Source organism: Onychomys torridus, chromosome 7 (assembly GCF_903995425.1).
Source record: "Onychomys torridus chromosome 7, mOncTor1.1, whole genome shotgun sequence".
NCBI classification, from domain to species: domain Eukaryota; kingdom Metazoa; phylum Chordata; class Mammalia; order Rodentia; family Cricetidae; genus Onychomys; species Onychomys torridus.
In genome coordinates, this window is record NC_050449.1 from 10,155,192 (window position 1) to 10,168,134 (window position 12,943).

Consider the following 12,943-nt stretch of genomic DNA (forward strand, 5'->3'; position numbering starts at 1 on the left):
CCGGGTGTGGAGTTCGAGCTTCCGACACAGCGGTTGGAAGCGCGAAGATTTGCTTCCGGGTCTTAACTGAGCACCGGGTGGAGAGCTGGAAGCCCCGCATTTTGTTTCCGGTCTTGGGCTGGAGCCCCCGGCGCAGAGGCTTCTGGGAGCTTAGAGTTGCGATGGTTCGTGGGTGAGCCTCCGAAGGTGCCGCGTCCGACCCCTGCCGGAGTGAGTAGCCGGGGCTTGGCGGTTTGTGGTCCTGGAGAGGGTGCCGCCGGGAAGCCGGGATCGCTGCCGCGCGCGGTGACTACGGCCCGAGCCGCGGTGCGGGAACGGCGGTCAGGAGCTGCGGCCAAGCCCGGGGCGGTCACGGGCGCGGCGCCGCTGACACCGAAAAGCAGGAGGGCGGGATGGGGAGAAACTCCTACTGCCCCCAGGGTCTGTCTGTCTGGGCGTGCTGCTAACGGAGACCTGTAGTTAAGCTGGAATTCTTATTTGACAGCTCAAAGCTGAAAGTGGCACAAGGTTCTCTTGTTTCTGTAGCGACACAGTCTCATGTAGCCCAGGCTAGCTTCAAACTCCTGATTCTCCTGCTTTAACCTCCCAAGCACCTGAGATCACAGGAGTACCCCATTACACCCAGTTCAGAATGGGTTCTTGATGTGTCTCTGGGCGGAGTTCCGGTTTTCTAAGCATTCCTTAAGTTACAGCTTACCAAAGGTCTTATATATGTTAGGGTAACTGTTGTAGAAGAAAATTGAATCAACAAGATTGTTGAGTAATGTTGCACATGTAAATGTCTTTGGGTTTTAAACAAGCTAGACGGTGGTGGCGCATGCCTTGAATCCCAGCACTTGGGAGGCAGAGGCAGGTGAAGCTTTGTGAGTTCCAGGACAGCTAGGCACAGAGAAACTCTGTCTCAAAAACAAACACACAAAAGGTCATCGGGTTTTAAGCAAACTCACTCTAAGACAGTCAAGTTTGTCAGTGATTAGTGACTTTAAAAGAAATTTGGTGGGTTGTTTTGTTTTGTTTTCCTTTTAGTCTATTTGTTGTGTGAGTTTTCTTATAAAAATGCAGATCTTGGCTAGACGTGGTGGTGCACACCTTTAATTCTATCACTCCAGAGGTGGAGTTGGGTAGATTTCTGGAGGGTTCTAGGCCAGCCTGATCTACATAAAGGTCCAGGTGAGCCAGAGCTACATAGTGAGACCCTTTCTCAAAACAAATAACGACAAAACCTCAAGAAAATCTAGTGCTAGTAGAACAAGAATTTTTTAAAACAGTCATTTATTTTAAAAGCCACATTACACTGTTGTACAAGATCTGCCATTATGTGTCATAATTCTCCTAATAATACTGTAGAAATGTCAGCATTCCAGATGACGGAAAGAAGCTAGGAGACTTGCCCAAGGCTATCCAGCTAGAACAAAAGCACAAACTCAGATCTTCAGATCAGTTTTTTTATACTAAATAGGAGCTGCCTGGCAGGACACACTTAGTGTACACCTGGAGTTCCATAATTCTGTATTTTTAAGAATTTGTGTTGAAGCAAAGTACTTAAGCAATTTTGGGGAGAGTTTTGGAATTAATCACGGGGATAAATATTTATGAATGATTTCTAAAATGAGAGTTCTACTGAATATATCCTATTCACTTTTGTCCAAGAATAAAAGATGACAACAGCAGCCAGACCGACTTTTGAACCTGCACGAGGTGGAAGGGGGAAAGGAGAAGGAGATCTAAGCCAGCTCTCAAAGCAGTATTCAAGTAGAGACCTCCCCTCTCACACGAAGATCAAATACAGGTAACAAGGCCTTCGTTTGTCCTGCTCCCAGAACAGGACCAGAACCACATGACTGCGATTATGTCTAGATTATTGTATTAAACTACCTATCTTCAAAGAAGTGCAATTCAACGGAGTTTGCAATTAAATTGTGCATGGTAGTTTTAAAGTGTTACTAAACGTTGTTTCAGCAGACATTCCTATTAGCCAGGAATTCCTGTGTGTACATGAAGCACTCATTCAGGATAACTACCTCAGAGGAAATTAAGCTGTAGTGAATATGGAAGTGTTACTGTTACAACCCTTAAATTGATTAATATTTTAAAAAACCAAAAACATTTCAATCACTCTGCAGCCATATTGGAAGAAAGTGTGCTTCAGTTTGTTCTAGTAATACTGAAAACATCACAAGCGTCTATTAATAACCCTCAGAATATTATCTTGTCCTCTTCCATTTTATGCTCGAGAGACAGTAGCATTCTGAATTGTCTTAAAATTGCTGTAGCCATGTAGGTTCTTTTCCTTGACAAGTGAGGGTAACAGTTTTGGACCCAGTTTCTTTCTACTTAAGACAAACGACACAGGATGCCCCCGAAGAGGTTCGCAACCGTGACTTCAGGAGAGAGTTGGAAGAGAGAGAGAGAGCTGCTGCAAGGGAGAAAAACAGGGACCGTCCGACCCGAGGTAGCTGCACTGTCCGAGTGCTTGTCTCAAAACTATGGGGTGGAAATTGTCTGCATCTTGATGATGGGAAATAACATTTTTGTGCACTGTTTGATAATGATTAGGGATGATAATGAGGTTCATTCCGATCCCACCTTCTCATGGTTTGCTGTTAGAAGCAGTGGTGGTCTAGAGGTGCTTAAAGGCCGTCATTCAGTTCTTGTCAATAGACTTGGCCTCACAGCAGCTGGAACCAAGGCCTTTTGTCTAGAGCACCCCATTTTATTTACTCCCCAGGTAATCGGAGAGTATTGAGAGAAGCATCAGTTCCCCTTCTGTGTTTTTAGTGTGTGTGAACATTGCCTAAATTTCCTGAGATGCTGCTATCCTCATGTCGTATTAATTCATTTAATGCTTACTAACTAATATTTATCAAAGACTTAGGTGCCAGTCACTGGGTGAATTCCTGTTGTCACTATGCTTTGTGTGGGTTTATTTTGTCTAAAAGTTTCTAGAATGTTATTTTAAATGCAGTATTTATTTCATTAAGCTAAATGTTTGTTTTCTTCAGAACATACAACTTCTTCTTCAGTGTCAAAGAAGCCCCGCTTAGACCAGATTCCTGCTGCCAACCTTGATGCAGATGATCCTCTCACAGATGTATGTGTGTTTGAGTTTTGGGTTTGGGTTTTTTTGTTTGTTTGTTTCCTTAAGGCTCCTAACTCCTGGAAATGGGCCTCTGCCATTGGGCCTGGCTTATCATATTTTCTTTATATATTTTATATATTTTTTTATATTTTAACTTTGTAAAATGATCAGTATGTTTTTAACTACTGTTACTGAAATATAATATTATCCTTAACTTTAACTTAATAATTGTTTCTAAAATAGAAAGTATTCTTCAGTGTCAGAGACTTTTGCGATAGGTTTCATTTGGAGGGCTGTGTGGAAGCAGTCTAAGAAAAAGGATGTGCCTACCTGTGACTGAATTGTCAGTCATATGGAAGGTTAAGCTGCCTTGCTATAACTCCACAGAACACTCGTAGGCTAAATGCCCTATGAACAGTGCCTTTGAGCATTCTACCTTGTTCTATCCTTTATTTTCCTTAGATTTGATGCCCTTTTTAGACAAATAATGCACATGGGCCCCTTAGTGATTAGGGAGGCAAGGAATCTAAACAGATTGAGCATGAATGTTCACTGGGACCCTACAGCCTTTTGTTGTATGAAGCTCAGGCTGACCTGGTAATCACAGCCTTCCAGCCTCATACTTCACCCTCCCGAGCACTGGGTTTACAGATATAGTCTACTATACCTGACTCCCAACTTCACTTCGCCATTTTCTATATAACTGAACATATGTGAGTGACTTTTCTTAAGTATTATCTAATTGCATACATATATCAGCAGTTACAGAGCTGACTGATAGAGTTGTTAAAATGAGAAGCCTTACATTAAGTGGAATTCTGTTATTCATTCAGAGTCTTTTCTTTTGGAATCTTAGCACCCTTCCTTGCTAACTTGAGTCGTTTTCAGCTACATGAACTCTTGAGGTGAGGTATACTGTACAGTGTACTGTGTTTCATTCTGAAGCATTACTTGTTTTGGAATGTTTCATATGAAAATCCTTTTTGGCCTGGTGGTAGTGGCACACACCTTTAATCCCAGCTCTCAGGAGGCAGAGGCAGACAGATTTTTGTGGGTTCAAGGCCAGCCTGGTCTACAAAGGAAATTCCAGGACAGAAAGAGCTGTTACACAGAGAAACCCTGTCTCGAGGCCCCTCCCTCTTCCCCAAAAAATCCTTTTTGACCATCTCAACTATGAAAGGTACTTTATCAGGGGTTGGCATTTTAGTAACTATTCATAAATTTTTTTTTGTTGGGTTTTATTTTTTATTGGTTGTTGGTTTTAACTATGATATTTCTTTTTGTTTTTGGTTTTTTTTTGTTTTGTTTTTTTTTTTTTTTGGTTTTTCGAGACAGGGTTTCTCTGTGTAGTTTTGCACCTTTCATGTCCTGGAACTCGCTTTGTGTAGACCAGGCTGGCCTCAAACTTAACAGAGATCCGCCTGGCTCTGCCTCCCGAGTACTGGGATAAAGGCGTGTGCCACCACTGCCTGGCAAATTATGATATTTCAGTACATTTGCTTTTCCATTGGGAAAATTAATTCTGTTCCAAAGACTTGGTGAATGTGGTTGCTGTGAGAAAGGTGACTAATGTCTACTTCTTTCCTGGTATCCTGGGTCCCCTCCATCTGTCGCAGGAAGAAGATGAGGATTTGGAAGAGGAGAGCGATGACGACGATACCGCGGCTCTTCTTGCAGAGCTGGAAAAAATCAAGAAGGAAAGAGCTGAAGAGCAGGCCAGGAAGGTAGTGTTTGTAGTCACATCGCTCACATAGTCTAACTAGAGTTCTTTTCAACTTTGGTGGCGTCATTTATTAGAAAGCACTATGTCTAAATATTGTATACATTCTAAGTCCCCTAATTATGTTGAAAATTTCTTTCAGTTAGTTCACACATAAATAATGCTCAACTAGTTTAAGAACAAATGAATGAACTTTAATCTTCTGATTAAATGAAAGATAGTCTACAGCAGTCAACCTTGCTATGCTGCGACCCTTTAATATGGGTCCTCATGGTGTGCTGACCCCCAACCATAAAATGATTCCATTGCTACTTCATACCTGTAATTTTGCTACTATTATGAATCATACTGTAAATATCTGTGTTTCCCGATGGTCTTAGGCAACTCCTGTGAAAGGGTTGTTCAGCTGCCTGCCCTTCCCAAAGGGGTTGTAACCCATAGTTGAGTACCAGTGGTCTATAAAGATTCACTTCCTGTCTCCTGCCTAATTTGAGATATTGTGTCTCAAGAAACTGAACAATCCAGGGCAAGTTACCTAACAGTCTCTTCACCTGCACAATGGGAGAAAATAGTATCCAAGTCAAGGAAGTAGAGAGGAAGCTAGGTCCCAGTGCTGAGAGCTCAGGCAGGTTTTCAAGGTTGAGGCCAGACTGGGCTGAAGGGGGAGACTGCCTCGAGAATAGAGTATGTACAGTGGTGCTCTGAGGAAATCAGGGTTTTGTTATGACAGGTTTATGGAATCCTTGATTGCAGCAGTATTAGCTGATCTCTTGGCCAAAAGACAGATAGGAAAAGATCTGAGACTGTTTCAGTAATCCTCATATGCAGTGAAACAAACTATAATGTATATAGTGAGAGTTGAAAATAAGAGCTGGCCAGATGGCTCAGTGCTTAAGAGCACTGGCTGCTCCTTCAGAGGACCCAGGTCTGACCCCCAGCACCCACATGGTGGCTCACAAGCATCTGAAACTCCAGTTCCAGGGCATCTGACACTTCTTTCTGGCCTCCTGTCACCAGGCCTGAGTATGGTACATAATCAACCCTGCAGGCAAAACACCCCATAAAATAATAATTCAAAGAAAAAAGAATTGCAAGTAAGAGAGGTAAATGGATGTTGGTAGAGCTGTCAGAAGGTAAGTAAACGACTTGGTTGATTGTGGCAGCAGAAATGGCCTCCATTGTCTGTGTGCATTGGTTCTATGGTGTGATAGATGCAGAGCAGAAGCCTGGGCCTGTTGAGAGAGAGATGTGGTTGAGTTTTATCATATTCAGCCAGAGCAGCACAGCTTTTGTATGGACATTGATGTAAGAGTTTATTTTAGCCAATAATTGTTCTATTTTTTAAAAGAAAGAGAAAAAGACTTCAGGGAAAGGCACTCACATAGGCCAACACCAAGCGCCTGGGGAAGTAAGTTCTTATGAGTCAGAAGAGTCAGGAAGAATTCAGAAAAAGCGGAGATGGGATTTGGAGACTGTTTGAACTCAGATTAGAAGAAAGTATAACAATTCTCATTCAATAACAGTTCTCATTAAAGTTTGGTATAACGTGCATAATTCCTATAATAGTTATTTATAAAAGTTATTTATATATTTATATATATTTTTTAAGAACAGTCATTGGCATGCCACTAGCAGGCAACTGGTAGATGCCTAAACTGTTGGCAGTTTCTGATTTTCTCTTAGGGAATAAATACACATTTTTTTTTTATTTTTTTATTTTTTTTTTGAGCTGAGGTTCAAACCCAGGGCCTTGCGCTTGCTAGGCAAGCGCTCTACCACTGAGCTAAATCCCCAACCCTAAATATGCATTTTTTTAAGGTCTTCAGAGTTATTGGACTTTGATCTAATGTGTTGGTATTTCTTGGAGTTGAGTGACAGTCGCTTCCTTTATCCCTATCTCCTTTTCTCAGCTGCTCTTTGAAGGTGTCTTTCAGTGGCATTTCAAGCTAATTAGCCTGTTGTTACAGATTAGTACGCTTCCTGTAAGGACCAGTCAGTAAACATGCTTGTGTGGCTGGTCGCCATGTACAGCATGTACAGCAGCAGCACTGCTGCTTGTTAGAGCAGGGACGAGGCCACAGTGCCTGTACAAATAGGGTGGCCATGTCTCCAGCCTCCGGGAGGGAGTGTGGATTTGATCCCCAGGCTGGCTGACCATTAGCCTACAAGTCTGGTGTTGGAGTAGAGAAGGGGTTGCCTTTCTTCCCAGTGCTGTGTGTGTGAAGTGTAAGCTTGAGTACATTAGATGCTTGCTCCTGGTTTTGTGGCATCTTTGGAACATGTCTGTTTTTACCTGCCATTTGTTTTGCTGGATTCTGGGACAGCTTTCAGGAGTCAGTTCTCACCTTCTGTGGTGTGTGAACTGGGGACTGAGTTCAGGTTGTTAGGCTTAATGACAAGCACCTTAGCTTGCTGAGCCATCTCAGTGGTTCCCCCATCCCCACCCCAATAAGCATATCGTTTTTAGAAAGCTTTCTGGTCTTAATTGTAATAATCCTGACTTTAATGTCTCTGCAGTGACCTAAAAGATTTTCATCACAAGTGACATTCTCTCACCTACCAGTTATTTGTCTGTAAAAATGAAACCCATTGTTCACATTTGCATATTAAAATGAAGTATCAGGAACCTATATGGAAAATTAGGTTCATTTTAAAGTGACTTCTAGAGAGTCTTTTTTTGGAGCTGAGGATGGAACTCAGGGCCTTGCACTTGCTAGGCAAGTGCTCTACCGCTAAGCTAAATCCCCAACCCCAAGTCTCTTTCTTCTTGATCTGTTAGGTCATCGATATCAATCCCAGAGCAAAGTGGGATTGATATTTAAGTTATGTTAACAGATAACTACGAAAATCACTAGTAAGAATGTTAGAAATTTTGCATTTCTGATTCTTAGAACAGGGTGAACTGAATTTGAAGACTGATGCTAAAATAAGAGTGAAAAAAACAATGTAGACATGGTGGCTTATCCCTGTATCCCAACACTCAGAGGCTAAGGCAGGAAATCGTAAGTTGAAGGCCAAACTCAGCTAGTAATGAAAGCTTGTGTCTTTAAAACAAAATGGAGCATAGGCAAGATGGCTCAGCAGGAACCCACATGAACCAGATTCCTGCAAGTTGTTCCCTGACCACCACTGCACTATGGTACCCATATGATGCATACACATTAAAAAAATATAAAGGTACTTTTTAAAAATAAAGACAGAGTTGTAACTATGAAGAAAGCATATAAAAGGTATAATAGATCACTAACAATAAAGCATAAGAACAAAAGGTGCTTTATATAAATTAATTGAAGTACATGTTATCTTTTACATGATAGTTTGTCTTAGGAATTACTCTTTAGTTAATAACTAATCAGTTCTAGAGATGGGAGCTTACATTGTTAGTAATGTAAAATTAAATTAACATTAATTATGTTGTCTCTAGCCCTTTAAAAAGGGAGGCATTAGCCCTACTAAACTGTTCTTTGATAGTATGTCTTAAATTGTAAATGCTTATTAGTATGCTCTTAAACTTAATCTGTATGTAACTAAATAAAATGTTTACATCTGGATCTCAGCTTCTCACAGTTTAGAGAAACTAGTGACTATGCTGGCAGGGATGAGATCTTTATAATAAAAATGGCAAAGTAGGGGTTTGGGGATTTAGCTCAGTGGTAGAGCACTTGCCTAGCAAGCACAAGGCCCTGGGTTCGATCCTCAGCTCTGGGGGGTGGAGGGGAATGGCAAAGTATTTACTTTTTATAAATAAGATTTGTCTGGTATTAAGAATGAAAAAGAGGAGTGAGTCAGTTGGTAATGTGCTTTCCTATCATGTACCAAGCCCTAGGTCCCATCACTAGCACCGAAAAGCTAGCCATGGTTGCTCACACATGTAATGCACTCAAGAGGTGGATCAGAATTCTGTTCAGGGTCATCCTCTGCTGCCCAGCAAGTTCCTTGCCAGCTTGGGCTACAGGAGAACCTGTGTCAAAGAAGAGAGAGGGCTGGGTGGTGGTGGTGCATGCCTGTAATGCCAGCACTCGGGAGGCAGAGGCAGGTGGATCTCTGTGAGTTCAAGGCCAGCCTGGTCTACAGAGCTAGTCCAGGACAGGCTCCAGAGCTACAGAGAAACCCTGTCTCAAAAAACCAAAGAGAGGGAGGGAGGGAGGGAGGGAGGGAGGGAGGGAGGGAGGGAGGGAGGGAAGGGAGGAAGGAAGGAAGGAAGGAAGGAAGGAAGGAAGGAAGGAAGGAAGGAGAAAGAAAACTACCTTCTTCCTATACCATCTGACAGATTTGTGGACTAATACAAGACAACTTATATGGAGTTAGTAACTTTGTGTCTTCTTCTGTCATTGACAGGAACAAGAACAAAAGGCAGAGGAGGAGAGAATTCGCATGGAAAATATTCTGAGTGGAAACCCTCTCCTTAATCTCACTGGCCCATCCCAGCCTCAGGCCAACTTCAAGGTTAAAAGAAGGTACTAAAAATAATATAATAAGTTGGGTGGGTGGTTGGGTTGCATGTCTTTAATCCCAGCAGGAAGCAGAGGCAGGCAGATCTCTGAGTTTGAGGCTAACCTGGTCTACAGAGATAGTACCAGGACAGCCAGGGCTATACAGACCCTGTCTTGAAAAACCAAGGGGGAAAGTGGGTGGGGTGGGGTGTGCAGGAGGTAATGGGTTGATCTATGTGTATGGTCCATGATTTGTGTTATATAAGGCTTCTAAGACCCCACCTCCTATTTATAACCTCAATCAGCTTTTAGAATAATGGAAGAAAAGGGGACCAGGTGACTTCATTTTAATGCATACTCATAACAACCAAGCCTCTGCCAAGTAATAGTCTAAACATGAAAACCAGAGTGATGAAGCTAGCTAGCCCTTGAATCTAGATTTAAAACCTGTATGTGAGGTGTGAATGGAAGGGTCCTCAAGACCACCCCTCACAATTCAGTTCTAGAAGGATCAGGGGACTTGCTATGGCCATATTGATGTTTGATATTGTAAGATACACACAGATCATACAGTTGTGAACCGTCATAGATAGCCAGATCTATGGTGGAAAGACATAGGCATCCTTAAACTCCTATTCCCTGTAAGAGGTCGCCAAACAGTGAACCTAGAAGTTGAGACTCGATGTTCCAGGTTAGTGGGACTTGTCTTAGGACCTTCTGTTAGGCAGAAGTCAAGTTAATTGTGTACGGTAGGCAGTGATGGTGAGAGATGATGCCAAAGCTAAGCTTAGAGGCGGGGCCGTGAGTGAACTCTGCCATACTGTCTGTGAAAGAGAGCACTAGAGAACTGAAGAAAGTATAATGTGACATCAGATGGGGCTGCATGGGAAAGGAGAGTGAGCGCTTACAGGAGCTACTGGTGTGGGGGTGTTCTTCTGTGTAAGGGGAGGAGGAGCTCTGTCTTTCCTTCTCACCCCCACTGCTGTGTCAGCTGCTCTCCTGCCCATTCACCACCAAGTTCATTCTCTTGCTCTTTTCTCATCCTAGCACCGTGGCTCTTTCTGTTGCTCTTTTTTTTTTTTTTTTTTTTTTTTTTTTTTTTTTGAGACAGGGTTTCTCTGTGTAGCTTTTGGAGCTTATCCTGGAATTCACTGTAGACAAGACTGGCCTCGAACTCACAGAGATCCACCTGCCTCTGCCTCTGCCTCCCGAGTGCTGGGATTAAAGGCGTGCGCCACCACGGCCGCCACCACCTGGCACCATGGCTTTTTAATAGTCATAATAGTTGCTTTTCCTAAACTCATTGGCTTCTCTACTCGATCACAGTAAAAGTAGAGTCCCTGTGGTGACCTACAAAGCTAAAAATGTAACAACACATTCTGGAAGACAGCAGTACGGTCAGGTTTGCTAACAACTAGGATTGTATCAGTGCCTGGAGTAATGTGCAGTATAAGTTGATAGTAAGTGCTTAATAAATAGTATTTGAATTTAAAATCCTAGACTGAGACTGAGCAGCCAGAGAGGAGGACAGCCAAGAGACGTTAGTGTTGTGAAAGGAGAGTAGTGATAGTCCAGAAATACTGAGTCCTGATGTGAGTGCAAGGAGAATGAGGACTGTGTCTGAGCGGCACAGAGGACTGTGTCTGAGCGGCACAGAGGACTGTGTCTGAGCGGCACAGAGGACTGTGTCTGAGCGGCACAGAGGACTGTCTGAGCGGCACAGAGGACTGTGTCTGAGCGGCACAGAGGACTGTGTCTGAGCGGCACAGAGGACTGTGTCTGAGCAGGACAGAGGACTGTGTCTGAGCAGGACAGAGGACTGTGTCTGAGCAGGACAGAGGACTGTGTCTGAGCGGCACAGAGGACTGTGTCTGAGCAGGACAGAGGACTGTGTCTGAGCAGGACAGAGGACTGTGTCTGAGCAGCACAGAGGACTGTGTCTGAGCAGCACAGAGGACTGTGTCTGTCCTGCAGGGGCAGTTTGGGTGTAGGGAGCAAAAGACCAAAAACTCACTGGGAATAAATGAGTTAAGAGAAAAAACTATCAATTACATGTTGAGCGTGAAGCAATCTGGTGTATTCTTCCTTGGTGGATGCAGGAGCAAACATCACAGTTAGGAAAATGTACTGACAGTTTCCATACGGGCACAGTCTTTGCAACATTCCCTTGTGCAGTGTCTCCTGGTAAACATACACCAACACATACAAGCTTCTGTAGGTTGTGTTTTATGCATGTTTGTGTGTGTCTTTGTCATGCGTATGGGCTCCTGTTTTATATGGGAGGTGCTGCTCTGAAGTTACGTGCTGCGCTTTCCATAACACCTACCCATAAGTGTGTTTAATGCTTTCTGAAATCCAGCTGAGTTCTACTCTGAGCTCTTGGGTGGATATTTCCTCATTATTAATGGAGGCTTAATTGTTACATTCCTGTGGTTCCTTCTTTTGTTGCATTATGATGTATGATCAGCGTGGTGGAGGTAGTTGATTAGAAGTATGTACAAAACCTTAGAAAGCACCGGTAGACAGATCACTTACTGGCTAGTGACATCTAAGTCAGGACCAAGGTCCTGCCTCTTGGTTTTGGACCTGAAAATACCACACCTCTACCTCAGCACAGTATGTGTGTGTGCTCTGAGTGTGGCTGCCTTCCTGCTGGGACAAGCTCCCACTGTAGGCACACTTGTTTCCTTGTTTTTTTGCTGACAGTTGGCAGCTTGTTGAGTGTGCTGATCAAGCTTTACAGCCTGTGTGGTATTCTTGTCTCCTGATAGAGTTAATAAAGGATTTATTTTCTTTTTTCTCCTTTAGGTGGGATGATGACGTCGTTTTTAAGAACTGTGCAAAAGGTATAGATGATCAGAAGAAAGACAAAAGATTTGTAAACGATACGCTGCGATCTGAATTTCACAAAAAGTTCATGGAGAAATATATTAAGTAGTACAGTTTTATGTGCTTAATTAAAGTCTACAATGTTAAGGATCAATTGCTGTTGTATGATTTCGTTATTTCCCAGTTTTAACTTTCTCAGTCTCTTGCCCTTAGTGTGATATTTTATCTGATACGGATTTAGGAATGGGTCTAACCTGTTTCCAGTCTTACTTTCCTTTTAATATGAGGGAAAGGGATTCTGCTTGGAATAAATACTAAATAAATAACCTAAGTAAACCAGTGTCCCCAACTTTTTGCTGTAATTTATGCAGCTTATAAAAAGTTACATAATTTCTTCTCAAAATGAAAAGTATGTTTGTGTGTTTTTAATGCATTAAGTTTTCCCCTCCTCTCACATTGATTTGAGGTCTGTTGGTAAATGACAGCACTGTATTTTGTAAGTGTGGTGGAGAGTAAGGGGGATTCCACTTCATGGAATGTGTCACCATTAGTCCCCTGGGGTGGATCAGGAGATGCCTGCCATATCAGCACTGCAATTCTTCCCTTTGATCTGTGACAGGCATTCCCAGGACAGTATTCCTGCATGTATTCATTGATGTCCTTTGGTGCTCATCTTGAGTTAGGGTGTGTCCACACACTGAGATGCAAAGCTGAACAGAGTTTCACATCAACACAAAGCAACTCTTTGAATGACTTATGATCATGAAAGGTAGTCCTGTGCAAAGTCAAAGGGAGAAAATAAAAAGCATAATTTCTGAGAATGTGGCTTTAAATGTACCATTTTGATAGAAAATTTAGTACCACAAATTGAGCCTTTCACAA

The 12,943-nt window shown here is 42.7% G+C and overlaps 1 protein-coding gene across 1 annotated transcript; it reads left to right on the forward strand.

Moving 5' to 3' along the window:
• The first annotated feature begins 51 nt into the window (after positions 1-51).
• Positions 52-12,215, forward strand: Cwc15 (CWC15 spliceosome associated protein homolog). The gene is made up of 7 exons (XM_036194259.1): positions 52-210; positions 1,651-1,789; positions 2,340-2,452; positions 3,003-3,091; positions 4,696-4,803; positions 9,138-9,256; positions 12,041-12,215. The coding sequence occupies exons 2-7, from the start codon at positions 1,659-1,661 to the stop codon at positions 12,168-12,170; spliced, it is 690 nt and encodes a 229-aa protein (XP_036050152.1). The 5' UTR covers positions 52-210; positions 1,651-1,658; the 3' UTR covers positions 12,171-12,215.
• The last annotated feature ends 728 nt before the right edge of the window (positions 12,216-12,943 follow it).

Bases quoted from the DNA above. Each gene is read 5' to 3' on its own strand.
- Cwc15 (XM_036194259.1), top strand. From the start codon at position 1,659: ATGACAACAGCAGCCAGACCGACTTTTGAACCTGCACGAGGTGGAAGG. The intron at 1,790-2,339 runs GTAACAAGGCCT...TTTCTACTTAAG, and splicing joins CACACGAAGATCAAATACAG to ACAAACGACACAGGATGCCC. The intron at 4,804-9,137 runs GTAGTGTTTGTA...TGTCATTGACAG, and splicing joins CTGAAGAGCAGGCCAGGAAG to GAACAAGAACAAAAGGCAGA.